The sequence below is a fragment of the Nothobranchius furzeri genome, chromosome 6 (assembly GCF_043380555.1).
Source record: "Nothobranchius furzeri strain GRZ-AD chromosome 6, NfurGRZ-RIMD1, whole genome shotgun sequence".
Classification (NCBI taxonomy): domain Eukaryota; kingdom Metazoa; phylum Chordata; class Actinopteri; order Cyprinodontiformes; family Nothobranchiidae; genus Nothobranchius; species Nothobranchius furzeri.
The window spans coordinates 55,066,655-55,094,129 of record NC_091746.1 but is presented as its reverse complement, the minus strand read 5'-3'; the positions used below and the strand labels follow the sequence as shown (position 1 = coordinate 55,094,129).

At 40.5% G+C, this 27,475-nt stretch overlaps 1 protein-coding gene across 4 annotated transcripts in view; it reads right to left on the bottom strand.

The window, feature by feature from the left end:
* The window catches only part of rgs3a (regulator of G protein signaling 3a), a 164,709-nt gene that overhangs the window by 64,154 nt on the left and 73,080 nt on the right, over positions 1–27,475 (bottom strand). For all 4 annotated transcript variants that reach the window (XM_015942701.3, XM_054744384.2, XM_054744383.2 and 1 more), the window contains one exon: positions 14,040–14,174. In XM_015942701.3, coding sequence (XP_015798187.3) covers positions 14,040–14,174 — 135 coding nt within the window. The remainder of the gene's footprint in view (positions 1–14,039; positions 14,175–27,475) is intronic.

Below are 27,475 nucleotides of genomic sequence, written 5' to 3'. Positions count from 1 at the left end.
CAAAATCTTCTAAAAATTAAAAACAAAATTAAGCAGAAATGCTCCCTGCAATGGCTGAAGATGATCCTGGGTTCACGGGGAATGTCCCTAAAATCCAACTAACACCGACAAGTCACAGATTAGCTATGAGGCACCAAAGATTTCAGACATGTAACTCAGATATGAACCATTCAAATGAGCAAGTTCTAAATGTGGATGTCAAGACAACAAGGCCCAGAAATAGCATGCTATGTGAGTGGTGTGTGTCTGTGCATGGGTGTGTGAACAGAGGTGACGAGCAAAGAGGACAGAACTCATCCATGTCTAATTAGAGACGCCGAAGGGGGAAACAGCTTCAGAGATTTAACAAGAGCAAGAAACATGCTAATTGCACGACCATGTGCTGGTTCAGATGTTTACTATTCAAATTCAATTTATAGTCGTTAGATCCTGGATAAGAGGGGTTGGCTTGGAATTAAATCTGGAAAACAAAAATTTTTAACTCCATACATTTCTCCATTTCATTACAAAGATAAGGAGTGCTAAAGATTAGCACGTGCAGTGTTATCCTCACTTGATACCTCAGAAAAGAAAAGCCCCCCACACACACACACACACCTGCACTCAAGCACACACACATTCTGTTGCTTGTTAAGTACATCCTCACGCCTGTGTCACACTCTGCCTCATTCTAACCCAGAAAAATTCTCTCCTTCCTCTCCACAGCCTCTAAGGGTGGAAAACCAACCCGTACCTTGACGACTGTCACCAGACGAAACATGTCAGATGCTCTGCTGATGTCATTCTCCTTCTGACAAGCTTCCCTCTCTGGGAGGATGTTCTGACATTTGCCGCGAAAATCACCATAAAAGCAAAAACATGCCACTCCATCTGTTGCAAGACCAAATTCATTACAGAAGACAATGCATGATTCTATTTGTTTTATCTTGATTAATAGTTGTTAAAGTTTTTACCTCAAATGGTTTCAAGCACAAAAACACGAGGAATACCTTAGATGCTGATAAAAGGATATTTAAATACAACATGAGGATGAAAACTGTATTTCCAACACTGATTGTTCAATAGTTGCTATTTTACTTTACAACGAGGTCAAATAAATCACAGCTGTAGTCACATGACGCGTTGGTGTGAGTTTTATTAAGCCACATTAACAGCAGATATTTGCTTAGAAAAGTGTCATGGTAGGAAGTCATGGTAGCTTGATCACGTCTTTCTTATTCATTTTTTCTTACCCTTTCCTTACATTTTTAAATCATATTTTATTTATCTCCATGATATTTTTAATGATTTAAAAAAAATTTTGTTTGTGTGAAGCGCCCTGTTTATTTTTATCTTGAGAGGTGCCATATAAAAGATGGTTTTCTTTCTTTCTTCTTTCTTAATTCAAAGGTTTATAGGTCACAATTGAAACATAGATTGTTGAAAATGTAATGAATTTTACAACAAATCAACAAAATTAATGAAACTAATTCACTGGAACAAAATATAGTTAAAAAGTTTTATATTTTAATCAACTTGCATCCAATGAATTCCATTAAACTCTGTGTACAGAGATGATGTGTTTATGTAGTTTTATTGTTTAAAAGTAAAATTGTGAAATCCCACATTTTAATTTGACATTTGAAAAATAGAGACTTTTGTGATATTAAAGAAAAATCCATCCCCAGTCTTCCATTGTATAGCAAACCTACTTCTTTTTGTGTTATAAACAACATTTTACCAAGCTTAAAACTCTCATTCTCTCGATATCTCAATAGGTTTGCTCTTGATTCCAGTATGAATGAAAGCCTTATGAGTTTTTCATTGTGGGAGAAAAGCTCTGGTGCTCCTGTTTCATCAAGTAGAAGTTAGCTGGAGGAAATGGGGCATGAAACCGCAGAATTTGGGGTCTTACTATATGCCTCTGTTTACTCTGCAACATTGAGAAGTTTAATAAGAAATTTAATGAAATTAAAATCAATAGTACAATAAAATGGCACAACAAAAATCATTTGCAGGTTTACAAGCAAACGCACAACTTACACAATTCTAAGAATGGGAGCAGGCAGAAGCATAAGCTTATAAGCCCAACCCCCCAAACCCTTTGAACTTAAACTTGTTGAATAGCATACCAATTCCATAATTTATACATCATATTTGAAATGTATGGGAATATATACAAATCCCCATTCTTGCTTCATAAAAAATAATGACCTTTAATATGTCATACATTTTTTCATTGACTTGATTCATAATATTTGATCACATTTGATTTAAACATACCCTAAAACTTTACCATTGTTGAACAATCTTTTTGCTCCTGGTCTAATTTATTCCACACATCAACCCCAACACAAGAAATACAAAGTTGTTTCATTTTAGTTCTTACTTTAGGCTTTCTAAACATTTTATATCCTCTGAGATCATAAACACACTCTCTGATCTGGAGCAGATCCTGAATTTGTTTTGGCATCAAATTATTGATCACTTTATACATAAATTGTGCAGTTCTTAATGTAACTAATTCTCTTAGCTTTAATACTTTTAAACGAATAAAAAGTAAATGTGTGTGCTCTCTACAAGCTGCTTTGTTTACAAGTCGAATTACTCTCTTCTGAATTATAAACGGGTTTCGTAGGTATTTCCCCACACTTCAACACAATACATGAAATAAGGCAGAATTAAAGAACAACTGATGTTTTATCTCCACAAATAACACAAATCTGAAGGATTTCTGTTGTGCTGTAGATGCTAACAGTTAGCTTCTACTAATCAATTTGTGCTCTGCTCTCTCCTGGATGTTAAATAAAAAAACTGCCTTCCGTGTCATGAACCAAGATGGGTGAGTCCAAATGCTAATTTTCAGTTTGTCGTAGATCTGTGTGACTTTCTCTGACCCGAGCGTTTCTGTGGCGAATGCAGGAAATGGGGTAGAAGACTACTTTCACATTCAGCTTGCATGTAAAACTCAGAAAATAACAAGTAAAAAAGGGTTTCTCAGTGACCTTGGAGGGAAACACTTTGTGGTTGTTTGGCTTCAACTTAGCACTTCAGACGTGGTTCTATAAGCCCTGCCTATCTAATAACTGTGCCCTGTAGGCATCAAACACTATTTGAGACTTGATCTATAAGCAGAACGCTAAGTAAGAATCACATGAATCAACTAAATTCAGCACCTGGAAATGTTATTTAGCCATAAAACATGCCCCACTTGTTTAGTTGGATGAAGGGAGACTCAAAACTTTTTTGTTTCAATGTTTTCACTGACGTCACAACCCCCAGTGTGTAGGTTAGGTTTAGGTTTATTTAAAGACTGATTCATCTATTCAAGGAGAAATAAATACCAAAGCCCTACAGCTGTTTAGTCTCTCTCTGCACCTTGAGTGTCATAGAAAGATCTGCATACTTCGGGCAAAAACCCTGTGAAGGGTTCGCTGCCCACAGACTTCTGCTGCGTCAACACTGTTTGATGTTTATTGCAGTCAACCCTTCTTGTAGTCTATAAGACAAGCAGGATACACACACAACTTAGACAGAGGCAGTCAAAGGAATGTCGGGAAAGCAGAAGTAGAATGTCTCGACAAGCTGAAGCTGTCAGAGAGCTGCTGTTTGTGTTGTCCTCAAAAATTCCCATTGACAAAAAGAGACGGGGCATGCTTATTTATTTATTTATTTATTTGGAACTGAATCTCAAACTGATTTGGAGCTTATTTTGTATGTGTAATTTCTGGTTAAAATGCAGCGTGCCACTGTGGTGAGATGTGCAGCTCGACTGTTCACAGACACTTCTTATCTGTCTCTGAGCGTCATGCATCTGACTGTGTGCTCAGGGGTGAAGGGGCGTGGTGGATTAGAGAAACAAAGACGCATCGCACTGTTTTGTTTCGTTGTGAAACAATGCACAACACGCAAAGGCAGACAATGCGAGTGGGCCCTTGTCAGCCAGCGTTGCTGCTTCCTCCAACATAAATGCTGGAATAAAAGTGTGTGCAGCTAAAGGGGATTCTCATTAATGGGAACGGCCAAGCCGTTCAGCGGCAGCGGCCATCATTCTTCACGGCTTATGTCAATGCACTGATTGTGTTCTTGTAGGAAATTATGCGACTTTTTAACTTGACTGGCTCAGTGGGGGAGTGCCTGAGTCACATATCAAACGTGATCTGTGTGAGTGTGGCTGTCATTTTCAATGCATCCAGCACTGCCTAAATTCCCATTTAGCGCTTGTTTATGTGTGTGTGTGTGTGTGTGTGTGTGTGTGCAGCTGTACAAATTTATTTTTCCAGCTGGTAAGTGGCTGATGCAGTCTAAATGAGAAAACACCGGAAGCTTTCCAAGTGAAGGAGCTCAGAGACTTTTAATGGCTTTGGGACATCACTCCACAAGGCCAAGTGTTTATGTGCATGAAAACAAAAGCAAATGGAAACGTTTAAATACAGACTTTAACCTGCTGGAGTATTTACTACTCAGCAGGTGTATCACTTCCCTTATTATTTATCGATCTAAAGGACTCAGATTGACTTTAAAGACAATAGAAGTTCCACACTTTAGGCTTTTGGCAGTGACAATGATAAAAAAACAAAGCTTCAAAATAAAACAATAAAAGATAGAACACTACAGTTTTCCAACCAAATTATTCTAATCAATCAAATCAAGCACAAGTTGTATTCAAGAAGATGAGACATGAAGTCCATCAACTTCTTCAATCTCCTTAATAGTTTTATTTAAAACAAGAAATTAACTCCAAATGTTTATCTACAACAGAAAACTATTTGGCTTCAGTGACTAAAATAGATGATGCTTGTCATTTAAATCCATCAGCAAATATTAAGAACGGGTTTTTAATAACAAGCAAACCAAAACGAAGATTCTGTCAGGAAGTTCCTTCAGGAAAAATTTAGGAAGTGAAATATAATAATACAATAATGTCGATGGCTTTCATTTTGAAAAACTGCAATCATACACACATAAGCATTTCTTTGCCTAAAAAGCCATGTTAACAGTTGGCGACATGTTAAAGGGATACTGGGCAGTTTTGCTTGCTTTCAGCACCCCCTAGTGTCCATTATTAATTCACAGTGGTTAAACAAAAAATGAAACTTATCTCCTCGCTGTGCTTTTGTCTTTTTAACACCCTAATCTAACTGCTGAAATGTCTCCTCAGCCTTCATTGGTTTCTAAAGGAGTAGTTCATCACTACATCAAACAAATCAGCTACGTTCACGATCTAAAACATTCAGGAAATGTGCTGGAACCAGACTGCAGCTCCACCACGTCAGCTCCACTCCACAGCTCGCTACACCAGCAGGGAGCTGCCCGCCAACTCTGACATTGCAAGCGTGGTATTCTGGCCACAGAGGGCAGTGGGGTCTGAGTGGCATTTCATTAACCCTGCAAAGGGTCACTTTAGCACAAACTGGCTCAAGAAAATGATTTTAAAATATGAAAAAGTTGCAAAGTATCCCTTTAACTGGGCGGCGTTTTCTATCATGTATACCTTTTACCCACTACTGGGTTCATGCTTAAATTAAGAAAAACAGATTTGATTTAAATGTCATCAATTATAAATAATGATCAGAAGCAGATTTAAGTACGGCAACATATTTTGTCGTCGTGATTTCTCGTGTTTTCCCTGCACATGTTACCATTATCTGACATATTTCAATAATCCTTTGAAAAGCAGTAAACATGAAATTCTATTAGATCTTTGACCTGTGACCAGCATCACACCTTTTTATGAACCACACTCTACTTTTTATGTTTTGTTTTACATAATACCATACTGCCTTCAACAACTGGACTTTGGAAAGAAACAATATAGGCTTGGTGGGTTATACTCTTTCTTTTTATTTAATTTTTTTCAGAGCTCACATTTAGAAAATCTAGGAAACTTTTTGTGTTGATAGTTTTTCTGCTTATAATGAAAGTCACAAAAATCAGCTGCACACATTAACATTAGTATGCTAATGGCTTAGTTCTCAATGCACTACAGGTTTATTTATAGTGAACAACGTCTGTTTGCTACTTTTATTTAATCATGGGACGAGTTTCTAGGATGTTAAATGGCCGATTAAAGAGTAACAGTCAAAAACAATAACAACTAAAATGATGGTGTAGTAAATCAGTGGACAAGTCGGCAGACAATCTAAAATTTGGAAAAATAAAAATGAAAAAAGTTTAATATGAAAATATTCTTTTTAAGTTTTGGACACTTTTTTCTAACATTTTAGACTCCAGAATCAACATCAGACGTAAAATCCTACATTTTATATTAACTCAGTACATCACATCTTGTCCGATTATTCTGAACATTACAACTAACCCGTCCGTCACTTTGCCTGATTTATTTTTATCATCACTTCATGGCGGCTGTTTTGGCATCAAACTGGCTGAACTTATTCATTGAAACATTTGGCTTTCGCCTTCTGCTGAGTCTGAGCCAACAATAAAGATCTAACACCAAACACTGAAAGCCTGCTTCTCATATTTCTCCACTTTCACAGTGAGCAGAAGATTAGTGACCATCCAAGTTAAAAGGAGAACAAGTCAGTTTTTATTTCTCAAAGAGAAGCTTTCACAGAGCTCAGGGACTAAAGAAAGTAGAGCAGCTGCTGACATCAACACTGTGAAGGAATAAGCCTATTTGCTGAAAAAAAGACATGAATGGGAAAAAAACAGTGGAACTGGATTTCGATTTTAATATATGTGAGTTTTCTGCATCCTCTGCACACTAAACCATGACTCTTCAGCAAGGTGCATACTTCAGCTAAGTGTGTAAGTACACTGAAGGAGAAAAACAGCTTGTGACAGGAGGGAAATGTGAGAATCAGAGGGTGATTTCCTAAAGCGGCTTTCCTGCAGTTGCTTGCTCTCTGACATGAAAATGTTAGGTGCATCAAATATTTATTCAGTTCAGTTAAAGAAGTTTAAGTGTTGCCAGAACAGCAACAATAACCCAAAAATATGTTTATTCAGCACTTATTAAAAACACTCCCTATCCTGTTACATCCACTTTGATGCTTTTTACTTCATACAGGCATGCAAGGTAAAATGTTTGTTCTCAAGATCATTTCAGCTTCCTCACCCCATACACCAAACGTCAAAAACCCTTTATAGTGAGTAATCCTCACTCAACACACACCCACCACCACAACCTCTTAATGACACTTGAAAACTCAGCTTAGACCAAGATATAAACACACACACACACACACACACACAGTGAGAGAGAGAGAGAGAGAGAGAGCATGCTTTTGACACAGAAATGGAAGATGCCCTTTAACATGTTTATCATTATATATCTATGCTAGGCTGTTTATGATGACCCCACTGTTGTTTTGTCTTGCTTGTGTTCTCATTGGGGTTATTGCCACTATCAAAACTCCCAGACAATTTTACCAGAACTTTGCAGCACCTGGGTGTCTTCATTTGATCGTTGAGGAGCCAACCTGAACAAGGGTAGGTACTCAGAATGGCCAGGAAAACCACTGAGCAGGACTTGTGGTTAACTCACACGGAAAACGTTGCCCTTCATGGTGATTTGTGGTCTCACAAAGCACCGTAAAAAAAGATGTGTCTTCTGATCATTGAACGCCACATTTTACTAGCCTGGCCTGCCTGACTCCTCCTCTGTTTAATTCTGCACAGAGAAAGGGTCTGGGAACTCTCCTCTTCAAATAACCCCACGCCCTGAGAATTCTAACCAAGCCAATCATCGCTGAGTAGCGTACTCACACACCACAATGCTGAGTTTGTCATAAACATGGCGACTGAAGCGGAGTTCGCTGCGGCTCTTTCCTCTGTTCTAAATGACTTGGACACGTCTTTAAAACCACAACAAGTAGAAGCGCTAAAGGCCTTTATGCTAAAAAAAAAGATGTTTGTGCCATTGCCAGACGCCATTTTTGACTACAGCTAAAAAACTACAGTGTTGCGCGGTACAGTCGGCATTTCCGTCTTTTTTCTGATTGGTTATTTCTGAGCTGCCTAGTCCCGCCCCTCATATGCCTCTCTGCCTGTGAGTTACCAGACTCTTTCTCTGTGCAGAACTAAACAGAGGACGAATCTGGCAGGCCAGGCTATTTTCTGCCACAGCTTCTCGCCCATTATTAAGGTGATGGTGTGTATTTTTCCTGGTGATGGGGGGAGTACATACCAAAATCATTGCTAGCAAGCGGTATATAAACATAGATATTGTTGTTGTCATCCCCCTTCTATCTCTCTCTTTCCGTCTTTATGCTAATCTCCTTGCTTATCTACTCTGTTGCCTAAACAGGTGTAGTCTACCATGCCACCAACATCATAAAGTCAACTGTGTAACAGTATCTCATATCCTTACTGTTGTAGAGTGCAATGGCACCGGCTCTCATGGTATGGAACCCAGACCAACCATCAAGATAATTTTTGTTGAAGGACATCATGACCCACATGCCTGTCTCATGGTGTCCTCCTTTCTTCCACCAAAATGAAGTTACCCAAAGGAGTCTTCTCAAAATGACACATGAAACACTCAGGAAGCACGAGGACTTCCTCCTCACATCTCCCATGCTTGGCACAACTGATTTACATATAATTAAACACAGTTGGAGGTCACTGAATACAAACTATTTGCCTCTAAGGGACTCTGGAGAAATGCAATCAAAAGTGAACTAATTTGTCAGGACGTAAAATGTTGTGATTAAGCATGCATTTCCTTGCCTTCAGGAAAAGTTTCAGATTTCCACTCACACTGATAAGGCATCACAAAGGAAAAGGTTCTGAGAACTGCAAAAAGATTGGAAAATGCAGAACATACTAAACTGAGCGTGTCCTGAACAGATAAAGGCAGATAAATCATGAGTTACTTTAAAAAACAACAACACGTGTCCCTTCTGGCAAGTTTTTGTTAGAAAGGCTTTTAGAAACCACATGAAAAGCAGAAAACGGTTAAGTGTGCAAATATAAGGCCTTTACATTGATTAGCTGATTAAATATTTATTCACTTTGCAGGAGACTGCAGACTCTGCCAAGGGCCAAAAAAACAAACAAAAAAATAAAATAAAATAAAACCAAAGGTCATAAAAATCCTTTGCCTTGGTTCGGATTTGCAATAACACCAAGTCCGTGCGGAGCAGCTGCTGCGTTGAGCTTCGATTTCAGCGTGGAGCTGGGGAGATGCCTCAAACGAAGAAAACAAGTAAACACAACAACACAAGTGAAATGAGGGACCATCAGCAAACAGCAACAAATGAGTTTAGTGTTTACTAAATATACACATGTTGTCTTTGGTGTTACGAAAAACACAAAGGGCTGCGTGTTTTGTGTTAATATTGATCATTCAGTTAAATTAGACTCATTAGTTTGATTAGGAATGTGCCAAAGCTCCAAAGTGTAATATCAAAAATGATCGGTATGGATTTCTACTCTTTTAATGATACAACTTTTACATAGCATGCACATATTATACATCAAACTCTTCAGATACTTCTGCTCTCACTCAAAATGTAAAAAAATGACGGATCACATGTAAAGTTTTTGAGATATTTTGTTTGTTGGCTACTCTGGCCGAACTTATAACGGAAGTAGTTGTTATCTTTTGCACAGACAATGTTTAGGTGTGCATGACAGGAGATATTTTATGTTAGCTACCTAAAATTATTTAGTTTTTCTTTTTATATATTGCCAGAAATTCATTAATGAAACGACAAAACCCTCTATCGATACGATTAATCTCTGCTGACGATTCACATATTATACATTTTTCATTGCTACAATACTCTAATTTGAAAAAAAGGACTAAATATTACCGCTTCTTTAAGAGGAAAGTGAAATTGAACGCTGGAGATGCAAATGTGAGTTTATCGCAGCTGGTTTTTTTTAGACAACTCAAATAAAACCACTGTTAAGGGCAAAATGTCATTCTGTCTGGTATTTTTTAGTTCTGCACAAATGCTACAATTATAAGGAATTATCTTAAATTATCTTCCAGTGTGCATAAAAATTAAAATGCTCTGAATAATGTGCTGCTGCTGCAGAGACCAGACACTGTGTCACTCTGTGTGTGCCAAATGTCAACATCTGCAGTTTGTGGTTTTGAGGAAGTTTATTTGATTTTGGCAAGTGAAGAGAGGAAGCACTCCGGTTAATACCGTAAATCCTCTAATATTGGCCTGTATTAAGTTAACGGCTGGGTATCATATTTTGGCCGGTGTCGGAGTCGGCGGAGGTGAATGATGGCCGGTATTTTGTTGGGACCAGGTGGAATGTGGTAACAAGCAAGTACCACAAGGGGGGCGGTTGTGTCATCCGTCTCACTTTTGATTTACCAGTGACAGACCGCGATTTGGTAGGTGCGGAGACGAAGAGGAGGCGAAAATTTGATATCAAGTGAAAAGAGAACGTGCTGATATATGCTGCAGAACACTCTGGAGAGCAATAGGGGTTGTATGAACTAGTCAACTTCACTATAGTGACATTTTATGCCTGTCATCGACTAGTCGCTGTCACGTGATAATGACCGGCAAGATGCAATCCACGGAAAAGACAGCAGCCTGCTGTCAGCAGGTGGCAAGCTCCTGCGCGTCAGGAGGCAACGCGCTTTGCCAGAGCGTCGGTACTGACACCCGCCGTAAAACGGACATTTAACCAAATTATTGTGACGTTTACCCTCTTGCAATTTAACCTTCCCCTCACCCCCATCCTGATCTTAACCAGCTTGCGCATGCAAAGCTCTGATTGTTGACGCGCTCCAGACATCTGTGTCCTGAGCACGGCCACAGTAACATTATCAAATCAGGTGTCGCCACCTCAAAAACTAATTTAACACGCGATCGTTCATGTCGGCTCATTTCCTTTTATGTTTTCTGTCTTTTATTTGCGCCTGATGTGTTTCGCTGCTGTGGAGCAGGGCGCATCACCTTGTCCTCCGACGCACTGATCACTGATGTGGCCGGCAAGCAGCGCGCACTCCGCTGTTTTTGCGGTCGGTAGATCTTTTAGAACTGCAGTTCAAAGGTAACTCATGAGGTGAATATATATGAACCCAGGTAGCAGTTTCTCTTTAGGACTGAGAGGAGATGCAGGAAGATAATAAACAGGCAGGACAGAAAAATAGTCAAATAAAAACAAGTTAGTTTTTGTACCTGGTGGTTGCAACAAACAGACACCATTGAAGGTAATCAGAAGTGAGGAACAGAAAATGAAATAATTATTTTAATGTTTAGAGCAGCAGGAACTCCGAGAGGCTGCAGGCGCATCAGTGAGTTTGCGGCCGCTGCGCAGGGGGAGGGGGGAGCAAAACATCTGTTGCTCTGTTTTTTTTAAGATGACGACTTCACGTTTCTGTTTATAAATGTCCTTCTGTAGCCGACAAACAGCACTAAAACATGTTGTTTTATGAGTAGTATTCTCGTGTCATGTTGCGCACTCACATATTTATATTTTAGAGACTTACTTTTCCTTGAAAAGTTCATCAACGCTGCATCAGCCGAGGTATTGCTTAAATTTGAAGCATCTAAGCGGTAGTCTAAAGCTATTGGTTAGTTCTGGTCGGCGCTCAGTTTCCTATTGCATGGAGCTCTGTGGGGCAGGGGGTGTGCTTAGCAAAAATAAACAAAAAAAAAAGACGTAATAACTTACATTTTATCACAGTACATGATGAGACAATCACTTTTACGGATTTCTGAAAAATCATACATCATTTCTGAAAGGGGAAAACTCTGGAAAGCAGCTTTAACCCTGTAAAGGATAGTTTTAGCACATACTGGCTCAGGAAATGTATTTAAAAATATGAAAAAGTTGCAAACTATCCCATTAAATAATAGGGAGCATCTAGCTTAGCATTGCAACATAGATCACCTAAAGTAAAAGCACACAACAACTGGAGAAGTAATGAATTAAAGAGGTTTCTGAAGCATGTTCGTGCTGCAACGTAAACTGGTTTGTCAATAAAGTTTGTTAAATACCAGTTAAGCAGCATTGACTTACGTGACTCAGCATGCCTGCCACGTTCTTTGGTTATTGATCACATTGAACACCACTGTGTGTGTCAATGTTTTCATTTATTCAGCTGGATGCACATAACTGACAGAGACGATGGGTGGACACAAGCAAGAAATGCAACATCCAAGAGCCACCGTGTTGCTGTGGAACACTACAATGCTGCCAAACACCTTTCAGCAGGAGAACTTTAGAACAAACATAAAATTAGAGAGTTTATCTTTAAAATAACCTCCAAGAGATAACATTTACTGAATTAGGGAGCAATGTTCAACAATTTCCCCTCAAAGCAGTTTAAATATCACAAGGTATTTGGATAAAAACTGCGCGCACACACACTCACACACACAGACCGGGGTAAACAAATAGAGGCACAAGCAGAGAGACAGAGATGAAAGACAACCGGATTGTCCTTCGTTTTATTCTCTCTTTAATGCACTGATGAAATAAAGGCCTGATGGACAACAGGTGTGTCATCTGCACAAGGCTTTTAATCACCTTTCAGCTAAACTCTAATGAACTGCAGAGTGAATGGGATGTCTCTGCTGCTCATTACATATGAAAGATAGAATAAAAGAAGCATTAGCAAATAAATGAGCAGGCATTAAGAAAAAAAGGAAAGTAAATTATAAACAACATATATATAGAGAGAAATATCAGTTTATTTAACTTATTTGGTCCAAAGAATGGTAGACCAGTTTTTATCTAAATATGGTAAGCTGAGAGGAAAACAAAGAAAACATTTTTTTAGTAGATTTCCCAGGAAAGCTGTCTAAATGACCACCCCGGGACACTAAATTCACTCACAGCTGCCCAGCTGCTTCACTTGAATCAGGGTGACAGAAGCCAGAAAAAGCACTTTAGGATCAGTTACAGCACAGACTCAGGTGCTATTTTTGTATTTAGGAACCACGGGATGCTGTCCTGCAGACCGCTATCATTAGACCAAGACGAATCAAAAATTATAACACCAACAAAGCTCAGACTGTAAAGTTAACTATGGTCTTAAAACCATTTAGTGTCATTAATTCTGGGAGGTTGCCTCTGATAAGAAATATTTTTTTTTCTAATCTTACACTTCCTGTAACACGCAGGAGACGAGTCTGATAGTTTCAGGAACAAGGGGATGACCATCAGTTCCTAAGACAGTGCGCAATAATATTTTATATTCATGATCTGTTCGGCCACAACAACATAGATTCAATTCAGTCAATCTGATTCTTTTGACTTATATCAAAAAAAGTGTAACAGATCCATGGGGGGTGAAACACATGTGATGGGAATGAATCACAGAGAAATGTCAAAGAGGTTACAAACGGCGTGGAACACACAACCATCACCTGAATCTCCTCTCATTTCAGAGTCATTCTCGGTATTGCAGCTCTATTTACAGTTTTCAAATCCAAACAGAACTGAAAGGGTGGTGAAGTTGCACCACATTTAGCAGACTGACACAAAAACAACAAAAAGCTGGTGTCACTTTGTATCTGTGGATGGATAAATAAGAAAGTGTTTGCCGACACGCCGGCAAACGCGAGCCAAAACCATGAAATTGAAACTTACTTCGTTAGTGGATCTTTACTCATCTGCAGTTGACTTAAAGTAAAATGTTCGTGTCCTGACGATAGATCTTTGTTACTTAGAACTGTGAGATGGAAGATGATCATACATATGTCAATAAAATCCACAAGAACGAGAGCAGACAAGTCACAAATAACCACATGGGAAGCAGGTTTTTATCTAAATGTGTTGAGTGCAGTGCCACTACACCTCCAATCACTGAGACAACACCTCACCGATGAGGGTTATAACTTAAATACAGAAAAAAAACTTTAATCTGCAAGAAAAAGAACTGCCAGCTGATCAGTGCTAGAAGAGAAGATAGCATCTTCAGGAGAACCAAATAAAACACTGAACATGCCAACAGAACTGCGGTAGGGAAAATGTTTTGATGCTCACAAGGCATCTGTCGTGGGGGATTTGGACAATCATATGCAACCCCATGTGTTGATGTGTTAGTCTATTCCTCCCTGGACTCAGATGTAAAAGCGGAAATGCTTCTGGAGGTGCGCATCTGTGAGTGTTACCTGTTCGAAATGCGGAACGGTAGCTTCCCTCCGGTGAAGCTGGAGTTGCTTGTCAATGTTGTCCTTCAGGCACTGACACACACGGTGCTTCTGGTCCACCGAGTAGGCTTCCAGGCTGAGCAGGCAGTCACACTTCTACAAACAGAGGGAGAAAGAGGGAGGGGAGGGTGAGAAAGGGGTTGGAGGAAAAGATAGCAGGCAATTAGGTGTCAGAGAAATAAAGACAAAGCAGCGAAGCTTGGAGGGAGAACGGTTTTAGATGTGAGTTTAAAGCTAAATTTGGCTCATTACACCTTTGTAATCGGAGCCAGTATGTTCGTGACAATTCAGTCTAGAGAACATAAATATCTAAACTGCTAAACTCAACTACACACATGTTCTGAGAGTCCTGCATTTTCACACAGTTTCCAAACCTGGTTTGAACTCGACATTCGGCTGGTATTTGAACTTGTGCCTTGGACGTCGAAATGCCACCTTTAGTGAAACCGAGTAATGGCTCGCAGCTACTTTAAGCAGAATTTGATATGCTGACAAAATGATTGTGAAAGTCTAGATAGCGCTCGCTAAAAGCGTACAAATCAATACATCCCTTGGAAATATATGAGAAAGAAGGCCTGAGAACCGGTGCTAAACTGATTAGAAGTCAGAACCTGGTCGGATAAAAGGAGAAAAAAAAACTTTCAGCCATCTGCAAACCATCAACAAACGTTGATTGTTGTCTGATCTTAGAGGAGCAGAAGAGGAAATGTTTAAGGAGGTGGGTTTATGGGATTGGGAACTATTTGTTCCTCCTTTAGTCAAATAAACTAAAACACCTTTGCTCCTGCAGTGTTTCATTCACTTAAGTCTATACTAAGGCATTTATTCTATAACTGCTAAATTTGCTGAAAGTTATCTTAGCTTCAGCAGATTATTAACCTTTCTGTTGTCACTATGAAAAATAGTTGTATATTTACTAGTGATAAACTGTAAAACCATGACAGGAAAACCTGTCAACTATAAATATATCTAGATATATAAATATATCCAAAACTGTTAATTTCACGTGAAGTTGCCGTACATAAGTTGTTTGGTGAAAACTCTAATTAGTAAATTTTATCTTTGTAAAAAATACATAATTCTACTGTAAAGCACTCTTGCATTGTTTTTTCTTTAAATGCTAAATTTCCTTAAAAGTCTATAATTTTTACATTTATTTGTTGAAAAAAATCAGCTTTATTGCTGGTAATGGTTTAAGGAGTTTACTTCCTGTTTCCCAGTGTGCTTAGCGGCATTTAAGTGAGATCTGGGTGAGCCATGGGTCGGGGGGAAGTGTCTGTTCTTGACCTGACTCATGACATCACGTGAAGGTTGTGCTGTTGTTCAATACCGATGTCACTACTGACTCAACGCTTTTGACGGCTACAAGTTAGTGATGGGAATTCCGGCTCTTTTTAGAGAGCCGGTTCTTTTGGCTCATCTCACCAGAAAGAGCCGGCTCTTTCGGCTCCCAAGTGGCTCCTCAGATTTTCTGTTGCGTGGAGTACATTTACAACCAAAATAATGCTAAACTATAAGCAAAATCATTTACTAATGTAAAAAAATGCAATATATCAAATATTTATCGTTTCTATGGATTTAATAACTGAACACTTTAAGAAATCTCCACTTTCCGACTGCTGGCGCTCATTTTCTCACCGTCTTCGTCGCTCGCCTTTTTTCTCCTCCTCATTCCCTCTCGTCTCCCTCCACCCGCATGTGCTCTGCTGTGTGTCTGAGTCTGATCCTCCCTCTTCCCCGCCCCTACTGCCCTGTGTGTGGACAGTCTGGACACACAGTCACACATGTTGACCAATCGCCTGTAGCTTTCACCAAAGCAACAGGGGAGGGGGGAAGGGAGGGGACGGCTCCCAATGACGAGCCGTCTCCCGTCGTTCACTTCAAAGAGCCGGCTCTTAGAGCCGGTTCGTTCACGACCGACACATCACTACTATAAGTGCAGTTAAAAGACATGAACAGCAATTAAGCAGACAAAGCCATTTGAACCGGTTATGACCTTTATGGCAGTTAATCAGTTATTTCATTCTATGCATTGATTCTATGTATTGAGGAAACTTACAAACTCTTACAATTTTGTTTTTAGTGGGAAAAAATGTTTTTAGTAGCACAAATTTTATTTTATAGTTTATTTTCATATACATTTCAAAGTAACGATGTTTTTTTTTCGTTTTTTTTTCAAGTTAGAATGTTTTCTTTTACAGTAAAACACTGACTTCAGTATCATTTTTAACCAGTAAAATAACAATAAAAATATCTTCTTACCATAAAAGAAAATAATTTTGCTCGTAATTTTACGGCACCATTGTGGAATCCCCAGTTGGAGGGAATTAAAACATATTTATGGTAATTGCACTCACATGTTAATATACTTGTATGTTAGTACTTTGAACACTTTTGTAATGCTGTGTTTAAAGGGGCATTATGGAAGTTTGACAGCCAAAACATGTATAGAAATAATAAATTTCTTCTTCATACATTCTCCTGCAATGCCCTGGTCCTGTAGAATGAGCCCTGGCATTTTTACTGTGATTGCCTGTTTTTCTGTAAAATCACAGAAAAAGAGAGTTGCTCGGGTCGAGCAGGCTGCTTCATGCGCGTTCACGCTCAGGCATAGCCCGTAGCATTTGCTATCCGTAGCTTTAGCAGCAGAGAGTGAGGTAGTGCCAACTCAGCGACTTTGTCGCTGTTCCTAATGCCTAGTGATGAACCTAGCTACATTTCTGAGGACCCTTAGCTACCTTCTTTTAGAAATTTCCTGCAAATTAGCAACAAAATTGCCATTTTCGCTCCGAACCATTCTTTGAACGTTTTTTCAGCTGTCATGAAGGATATAAATATTACAGATACAAGAGACGTCACTGGTGCTATAGCTCACTTAGTAAGATGTCAGACTCTTGTGTGGAAGACCTGGGTTTGATTCTGGATGTTAATATAGTTTATTTAGAGTTAGTGTTTTACATTAATGGTATATTTTTTACAGTAAGATGCCCAAATTTTTATTTGAAACTCGCCAAACGGCATTGAATTCACAGATAAAAAAGATGTGGGTTCAACTTTCATTTTGGAACAATTCTTCAAGCAAGGGAAGGGAATGATCTGAGCATGCAGGGAGACTGACCCCGGCTTTCCACGGGAGCCGTCAGCAGCATGTTACTGCAGCAGCACGTCATAGCTGCTGATAGGAACCGCTGTGGTCAACAGAACCTTTTCCACTGGAGCCGTCGGCATCCGTCGGCAGCCGTCAGCAGCGCGAGTCGGCCGCGTCTCAGGAGCAGCATGTCGCGGCCTTTACGCGCCGGTTCTATTTTCTACACGTGACGCCTCTGAAACGGGTCAAGTTCGACATTTTTGGGGAAGGAAAGACAGGAAATCAGACGCGGAAATGGAGAGAAGCTACAGAGATTTTCAGAATAAAGAACGTGCTGCCTTCCGGTTGCTTTACTTTTAAAAAATGTTACTAACTGTGCGTCCCCGTGAGAAGTTATCACCTAGCTAGCGGTCTCCTTTGTTTTTCAGGTCCGTATTGGCGATTATAAAACGGACAGAACATAAAACACAAACCATGTTGTAGTTTTCTCCTGCTTGTTGTTGTGTTTACTGACGAAGTCACTCGTGTGACTTCATGCTCAGTCGGTGGCAGCTGCTGCCCTGCTGCTTCGCGTCTCGTGGGAAGGGCCAAGCAGCAGCTTACGCGAGCAAGACGTGCTGCTGCAGTAACGTGCTGCTGACGGCTCCCGTGGAAACCCGGGGTGACCCATCATAAACCTTTGTCGGCTGTGCTGAAGAGAAAGGTACAGAACCAAATTATTTAATTAATTAGCTGCGCGTTCTCCTGTCCTCTGTCCTCCGGGCCACACACACACACACACACACACACACACACACACACACACACACACACGAGACTGTCTCAGCAGTTATTTTCGTTAAGGAGTGTGCACGTACATCATGCGCGCCTCGTGCACGAGCCTACTATTGAAGCTGCCGTTACGCTTTTGGCCTGAGGGGGCAATCGCGAGCAAAAAAATTCAAAACTCCGTAAAGTCCCTTTAAAGACATAGAGGCTATATTGAAATGCATCCAAAATGGATTGAAATGGTTCACACTCTTCTATTAAAGGAAGAAGAACTTTGTATGGTCACTGAAATAACTTGAAACAGACAGAAGTTATAATGACTAAAGTTTACTTTAAACCTTTCTTTTGAATTCAATTTTAAAAGCATCTTCTTTTTAAATACCAATACAAATTATCAAAGGTTAACTTCACTCATATTTTTAAAACATTTGCAGTGGTCTCTAGTAGGAATGAATACCTAGTAAGTCATTTTCTCTGGCATGCCTGTGTTATGGAGTTGCTAGTACTATTGAGACAAGAGCTGTTTTTATAGGCCCATAGCGTTTTCAAAACGGGATTTGCCGCGGCACCCCGGGGAGGGTTTTGGCATTTATAGTAGCAAAGCTGAAGCTAGAATATACTGCTATCAGGTACCTCTCCAACCAAGACGAGATATAGGGAGGTCGCTGGGCGGCCCCCCTGCATGTGACATACAGGGTCGTGCATTCAGCCTCGGACAGAAGACACGTCAGACTGATGAAATTTCTTTTTCAGGACCTTTAGCTTTGATGTGATCTGCTTTTTGTCCAGCTTGACGCCCCGCTCAGCCAGTGTTTTCACCACTCTGTAGAACAGCTGGCTGTCTCTCACCGTCCCCGTAAAAAGGCGACTAATCTGTCCGTCCGCTCGCATGGCCAAAAGCTCCATGGTCTCCGCGTCCGTCCAGCTGGCTTTCCTTCCGGCCAGCACCCGGCGGGCAGTATACGTGACTAACGTGACCACCCTCTTTTGCGGGGGGGCCTCCCACACTTGCTCCAAAGGGATTAGAAGGGGCTGACACGCGTTTAGCCGTCAGAGGCGAGGGGCTGATGTGGCAATATTACTACCAAGCGAGGCAGAACGAATGCTGAAATATTCGCGCAACGCCATGCCGGCATGGCGCGTTTATAGACATACCATTGCAGTAATATTACACCGATTTGCCGGCATGGTGTGTCCTACAAAAGCACCTATTCTCTGTTGTTTTCTGGATGCTAAAACAACAACACCCTTCCCCATTGTGAGCTAAGATGGGTGAGTCCATTAATGTTAAGTGACAGTGTGATGTAAATCTGTCAGGCTTTTCTGAACAAAGTGTTTTTTTGTCTGTTTTCTATCAGAAACTAATGCAGGAAATAGGGGTAGAAGACTACTTTCACATTCAGCCTGAATGTTGAACTCAGACAGACTGATCATATTCAAAAATTCCTCCATCGATTTTCGGTAACTTATCCAGGGTTAGGTTGTGGGGGCAGTAGCCTACGAAGGGAAGCCCAGACTTCCCTCTCCCCAGTCACTTGGACCAGCTCCTCCAGGGGAATCCTAAGGTGTTCCCTGGCCAGGAGAGAGACATAGTCTCTCCAATGTGTCCTTGATCTTCCTTTAGGTCTTCTCCTGGTCGGATGTGCCCAGAAAACCTAACCAGGGAAGCGTTCAGGAGACATTCTAACTAGATACCCGAGCCACCTCAACTGGCTCCTCTAGATATGAAGGAGCAGCGGGTCTACTCCAAGCCCCTCCCGGGTAACCGAGCTCCTCACCCTATCTCTAAGGAAGAGCCCAGACACCCTGCAGAGAAAACTCATTTCGGCCACTGTAATTTCCCTCTGGGATTAATAAAGTACAATTGAATTGAATTGAATTGTGTCCGTGATATCATTCTTTTGGTCACTACCCAAAGCTCGTGACCATAAGTGAGGGTAGGAGCATAGATTGACCGGTAAATCCAGAGCTTTGCCTTCCAACTCAGCTCTCTCTTCACTATGCCAGATTGGTCCATACGCCCACATCACTGCAAACACAGCAATAGGAAAATTAATGAAAAAAAATGAAGATATGTATTGTAACGGAATGGAATGACTCTTATTTTTCCCTTCTTTGCTCAAGACTAGTCTGCATGAGATATAACTCAAGGTCTCATGCATTCCTTCTAACCTGAAGAACGAAGAATGAACTATTTTCTTTTAATTAATCAAAGAACTCTATTTTAATAAAGCTAATCCATCAAAGTATTAGTCAATAAATAAGATGTGACCGACCTGTGAAATCAAAATATTAATTACTTTATTATGATCCTATAGAATATAATAAGTACTGTGACTTTGAGTGTTCCAACAGGACTCATTTCACGTAGTGTTAAAAAGACATAACATATTACTTTCACTGATCCAATCAGAATCTTACAGATCTGACGGAGGCATGCTTCTGACGGTGTTTGGTAATTTTCATTCTACAATAAACCATAACATCCGAAGTATAAAACTATGCCACGTCAGCTCTAACGCCAGTTCAAAGTGTTCCAGAGAAAGTGACGGAGTGGCCAATCCTGATCTAAAACTCTTTAACCAAAAGAACAACGACAAGCTGAAAAATCCAGTCGCTATACCAACCAGCGGCAACAGCTCCTTTCAGAACAAAAGCTCCACCTTCCGGACCAAAGCTTGGGTTTCACCAGACGCCAATAAACGTGTCGTGTGCCCGGAAGTAACTCAAGACGGGTTTGATCGGAACCGCGGCTTTTCCTACCAGCTCGATTCCAGAGAGGGTTCACTAGACCTCGACATTCCTGATCTACAGAGGACTTCCACCGAAGGCAAAGTAGACCGGCATGATGGTGTCTCATGTGTTTCTGAAGCTAACCAAAGCTTAATGCAAAACAACATCTTCAGTTCCCGTCAGAACAATCGCTTCTTCGGATTTGCTGGTTCTGAGTTAACATCACACGTCATCCATTCACCGTCTCATCCATTTTTAGTTACACTACACATTTAGTTTTGAAGTCATTCTAGTTTAATTTGTTAGTAATAAAATTCTTAACTTTTAAACTTGACTCTCTCTATTCTGTTGTCTCTGAGTGAATACATAACGGTTATCTAATCTCTGCAATAAAAAGATCCAATCTTCTGGTTTAAATAACCCTGCGATCTGTAAGGTGGATTTCATATTTCCTATGGAATCCCACGCCTTATGGCTCATTAATTAAATGTAATTCCACATCATTACAGTTTCATTTGAATAAAAATTTAAAGGGGAGACTAGGCAGTTTGGGCTTGCTTTTAGCACCCCCTAGTGTCAGTTTGTAGAACCAAAACCATCTTCTCGCTGTATTTTTAACACCTTAATCTAACAGCTGGAGCATTCCCCTGCCTTCCTTAGTGTCTAGAAGAGTGATTCATCAGTAAATTAAACAAATCAGCTGTGTCGATGATCTAAAACATACATGAAACGTGCTAGAACCAGACTGTAGCAACAGGTATGTAAGCTCGATTTCCAACAGAGCAGACCGGCAACTGTGAAGCTGCAAGTAGGATATTCTGGTCACAGGGGTCGATATGGGCTGGGTGGCACTTCATAATGGGTAATTTTTGCACATCCTGGCTCACAAACATTTAGGAATTTGAAAAATTTGCCAAGTGTCCCTTTAAGAACCCACAGCATCTTTCAAAGAGATTACAAATGAACTCCATGGTCAACTAACCCTTTAGGGCCAGTATCTATACTTAGACACTTCCACTGTCGCGAGCGTGTCCTATTTGTCGGTTCCTTTAAAACCTAGTTCCGTTAGAACTTATAAGACTGCGCTGCTTTCTCAGGGTTCGTGGAGCGTCGGTGAGTTTTATTGTATTAGACCCTGGTTTGGACTCCCTAATTAGAATCAGTTTCCTATTTTAAGGAGAAATGACATGCCATACTTGTTCTTTTGCGATAGCACACTTCCTTTTAGATACTCCCGTTATCTAGTGGTTTTAGATACTAGGGCAAAGTTCAGCGGGTGGCCAACCGTCGCTGACAATTCTTTGGGTTATATTAGGATTAATTTGCGCCTCTGTCAGCTTTTGTGGGCGGTGGTAACTAGAAAATGATTCTTGTTAGTTGATCAGGCTAACATAGATTTATCAATTAATCTAATTAATCCAACCTTCCCACGCTGGCGGAGACTTTTTCACACTTGCAAACAGAGCCTATTTTAACCTGCTAATGTTTTGGCTTATCATCCGTAAGACATATCGTTACTCACGGGAGAGGAGAAGACTAGCTTCTTTACTTAAGGTTTCTTTTTCTTAATCTGTCACGAACCGTAAAGCAAATCCTGATAATTCAGGAACCTGTAATTAATGTGCTTACCTCTCCTTATTGTTCAGGTCGGGGCCCCAACTCGAACCTTTAAAGAGGACCTTTAAGAATCAGGAATGTGGATTATTTTTCAAAACGTTTATTACAAGATTAAAAAATACAAAAAATGGGTAGATATAAGACTGATCACTACCCCCAAGGATAAATTAATCCTAATAATTAACTAAGAATAATGAGTTGGCTTACACCAACTCTAAGTCTTCTTCAGCTTCAGGTTAATACCCTCTAACACACGCTCACTAACTCTCTTCAAAAATTGCAAAATACAAAAAAATGAGTAAATATAAAAATAATCTATCCCTGTGGAGGATGCTAATGCTAAAATCTTCCTGACCTCTTCTATCCCAAATCTGCTCTGTCTCTCACTGTCGACTGCCCCAACTGTTGTGTCAGCTCTGCTTCTAGCTGCTCTTTTTATACTCTTCTTGGGTCAGCTTAGACAAAGTAAAAGTTTTCCAGTTACACATCCATCATTATCACACGACAGCAAGGTCATGGGGTCATTCATCAGTTTCATACTTTTTAGCTCAACACAAGACATTTGGTGTCATTTTCACTACGTGCAGGATTCTTCATGAAGGCTTTTTAGCTTAACACAGGCCATTTGGTGTCATCTTTGCAGTAGATCTTCAGTTTCTTCCGAAGTCCAGCATTCTTCAGGAAGGCTTTGGTTCCACCTCTCCTGCTGATGGCTGGGTCAGACACTTCTTGACCTTTTGCCCAATTTTACTCGCAGAAGCAAGTTCTGATCCCTTGGATTCTTTCTGAAGGGTTTGTCCACTTCTGAGATGCTTTATCTTCAGTTGATCTTCTTTTGTCCCAGCTTGGATGCTTGTTGTGCAGTTGGGCCCCTGTCTTCTGGCTGATTTTACTCGCATGTGCAAGTTCAGTGTGTTTCAGTGTGGGTCCAATCTTATCTCTGTGGCCCACCTGTTGACTCCGTTTCTTGCCACTGTCTTTGGCATGTGGGAACTTGCAACACCACTCGCACCATAAATACTACCTGTGTGCCTTTTCACAGACTCTTAGAATTACAGAATTTCCCCCAACCAATCATCAGCGATCAAGTTAGTCACAGGTCACGACACGGCGCTGTTCGAACAACCAGCACGGGCCAGAAAATTGCCTTCCTGCAGCTCGGTCGTGATGTTTACTCTCAAGTTGCACAAGCTCGTTCCTGATGACTTTAGTCATCAGTGTCAGTGAATGAGTTAAAAGTGTGCTTGACGCTTGAATTTGAATCAGCCATCGCTATAGGGAGCTAAAGTCTCCTCTCTTTCCGGTCGGCTCATGGGTCCCCAGAAGAACAAAAATTGAATGTAAATCAATGGGGCTTTTTCTCCGGATCACATGTGTTGTACTTCAATTTAAATGAAAAGTAATGATGTGTGTTTCAACCACGCCAGTCACGTACTTTGACATTTATCAGCTTGTAAAAGTTTGCCGTTAGCATGACTACAAATCAGACAGTGGCACGCCGCATATATGACGTCACCACAGAAGCTACTCTTCCCTGGGGTACCTGCTACTGACCACATAGCCAGATTTATGATGGTCATGTCCTCCTGAAGGAAGAATTTGAAGTTCGCTAAACGTACAGCCATTTTTCCTCTGCTTTTCTCAATTTCTGGTTCGGTGACGTCACTTTGGTGATGCGCATTTGTAGTCCTGGACTGATTTTCACACAAAACCTAAAATAATGTTCCCCCGTTAGAAAATAAGCATGTTCTTGGCATCGAAATGTGTTTTTAAAATTTATGGACATCATATGTGAAATCCATGGCACATAAATAGCATTTTAGCCCCACTGACTTGCATTCATTTTTTTCGTTCTTCCGGAGCCCTGTGGTGCAAAAGTAGATGAGTGTGACAAATGGGCCATTCCCATCTGTACCGGGTCGGCCTGAGCCGGGTAGCGTAGGTTGTTTACATATCTGGGTGGCTTGGTATTTTTCCGGGCCAACCAAGGCTCATTCTCAGCCCTCTTCTCGAGGGGGTCTGCTTCAGGCCGACCAGGGCCAACACACCCACTGCTGGCAGCAAATTCACACCTTCCATTAGAGCAAGCCTCTGATTGGTGGGTAGAATCAGCCCACATGGGCTTAAGGCAAGGATGTGTGGAATCAACCGGGCCAGGCTGGGGCCGACTGGGGCTACCCGGCCCGGGCCGACCCGGTACAGATGGGAATGGCCCATTAGGCTCCCTATTTGCTAAGCAACTGTTTTCTTTTTATATCAAAGGGGGCACCTCACATTTATTGGTTTTGGTTTAAATTGGCATCTGAAAAAAATGTACTTATATAATTGTATCAGATAAAAAAGGGATATCGTACATCAATAATAATAATAATAATAATAATAATATTGTGTAATTTTCTTTCTTAAAACAAAATGTTTCATGTTTGTATATAACAGGTATTAAATCCACACTGAGTGAGTTGTTTTCATTTCTTCCTCTCTGATGTAATCCATTTTAGTCAATAAACTGCTGTAGTGTGGAGGTGTTGTCACCATTTTTCATGTTTGATTTATGATGAAAATGATGCAAAACTCTGGTGCTCAATCACACATTCCCCATTGTTTCTCACTGTCTTATAAAACAATTTCCATCTACCTCATCTGCTCTGGTTCAGGAAGTGTCAGGGAGAAACATTTGTCCTGACATTTTCGGGCACGAGTCAGGCTATGAATAGAAATTTTTCATTTTGTGCAAGTCTTCGCAGATTGACTGAAGTCCTCAGGGCTTGTCTTGATGCTCGCTGCCCTGGTCAGTGGTGAATCATGTAGCTAGTTTATTTGCCTGTTTTCTGGCAGCGAAAGCCATAGCATGCCCAACTCATTTGGTAAGACTTGGGCTTGTCGCTTTCCATGCCCCTCGATGTGTTATCAAAGGGAGGCATTGCTGCTGTTGTTATGGAGCTTAGCAGTAAAATCTGAATTATTGTGCGTGAGGCTGATGTGAGGAAATAGCCAGTATTAGTACCGGCAATGCTAACGCTACATTTAGGAAAACATAAGGACACGTTTTCATCCTAAAACTGATGTAAAAAGACAAATCCCAGTAAGATAAGCTGCCAAGAGACTGCTGAGAAGCATTTATGATATTGAGCCCAACTGCTCAATTGCAGTATGAGATGATGAAAACGATTCCTTTTGAGAACAGGCAGAAATCGATGTAGATGTTCTTTGATATCCATCATTTAGACTTGAATAGGGTACAACAAAGCCTTATGATGCTTTAAACACATAAAGGACCAGCCTCTGGATGAAACTGGCACAGCAAAAATCACATTTCTTAGATTGTTTTCCTGTTCTTGTGTGCATATTCCACATGTTGAGTAAGGTCATCAGTGCTTCAAGTTCCTTAAAAGCTCCAGGGTGAAGTGAAAAATGACTCATCATACTAGAAATAATGATGTTCCCACTGCTTCCTGAACGGCACACATTTTATAGTAAGACGACTGAAAAAAAGAAACAATGCAAATCTTTCTTGAAAACATTGCCTCAGGAGATGAGGACTTTAGGGAAACACCCCACTGTCGTGTTTCAGAGAAAACATTTCAGGATTGCACAAAGTGAAATGTACCTGCAGTGACTCACACACACAAACACAACACTCTGAGTTACTTTCTCCATGCAAAACCGAGCAGTCCCTATGTAGCTTTATTCAAAAACTTTAAAAAAAAAAAGATAAGAACCAGCCGATTCAATTTCAAACACAGGTCTCAGAGCTGCAGGATGCCTTACATCATGTGAAGGAGGGGGTAACATAAGAAACATGATAGTGGGTTTAAAATGGGTTTAGTTGTTATAAAAGGTTTTAAAACAAGCGAGCAAACAGATGGAAAGCATTATCAAAATGATGCCAAACAAAAATCCAAGACTAAAAGGTTCACATTTAAAGGACCACTTATCAACATTAAAAACATCTGGTTAAAACTTTGTTAAAGTTTTACCAAAACAGAAGGTGTTTTGAAAAACTAAAACTCAAGTTGATAATAAAAACCGACGCACTACAAAAACACTGAGTGTTTTAAAATCCCAAAGTCGGTAAAGTACGATGTTAACCTTAAAACCAAGTCAACCAAGTAGACATCAAACAAAGATCCCTTTGGATCACTCAGAGTTAAAAGTTTAGAAGTTAAAACTCATCACAAATGAAGGGGTTGAAAACAAAATGAGGCCTGGAGGACAGCAGAACCCCTGCACTGCTGCATCCCAGACTGCTGAAGGCACAGCCTTTTTATCCCAGGTGTTGGTCATCAGAAGGATTCATCTCAGCTGTGCTCCTCAGCAGCCTGGAAGAGAGGAAAAGGACGGGCGGTTTCGGGCTGATCACCAGGGCTGGATGGCTCCTCCACCTGAAGAGGCCAGGCTGGTGGCCATAACACATCACTAATCTCTCGAATGTAATGCAATGTAACTTGTAATGTGTGCATACCGAGCATTCAACATGCTGGAATTGAAACAGCTCCACGATTCACTGCCTTCAAACAAGCTACTTAAGCTGTCGGCTTTTCCCTTCAGCCATCAATAAAGCAAATCACTGGTCTCCATTAATCCCCAGTTTACCTCTCAACAGTCACAGTTCACAAATGAAGTCAGACAAAAACTATGGAAACTCTACGTAGACGACATACTGGAAATCATACCAAAAGGACAAACAGAAACATGAACACAACACTTGAATAACATTGACGACACAGGCAACATAAAGTTCACATATGAGTCGGAAACAGAAGGCAGCATAGCTTTTATGGATCTGAAAATCACCAAACAGACCGACGGGACCCTAAACATAAACAGGAAACCAACACACACAGACCAATATCTATTATGGACATCAGAGCACCCCATCATACACTAAATGTCAGTAATCAGAACATTATATCACCGAGCAAACATGATAACTGAAGAAAGAGACTGTAAACAAGAGGACAAACACATACAACACGCTTTAAAGACCTGCGGATACTCGACATGGGCAATAAACAAAGGAAAACAACAAACAACTACAGAAGGAAAAAAAACAACCAAAGCAAAGAACCAGAAACCCAGAAAGATAAGAACCAACACCAGTGATAACCCTACCATACATTAAAGGCATAACAGAAAAATAAGAGCAACAATGAAAAAACACAACATAAACACACCAACAAAACCATACACA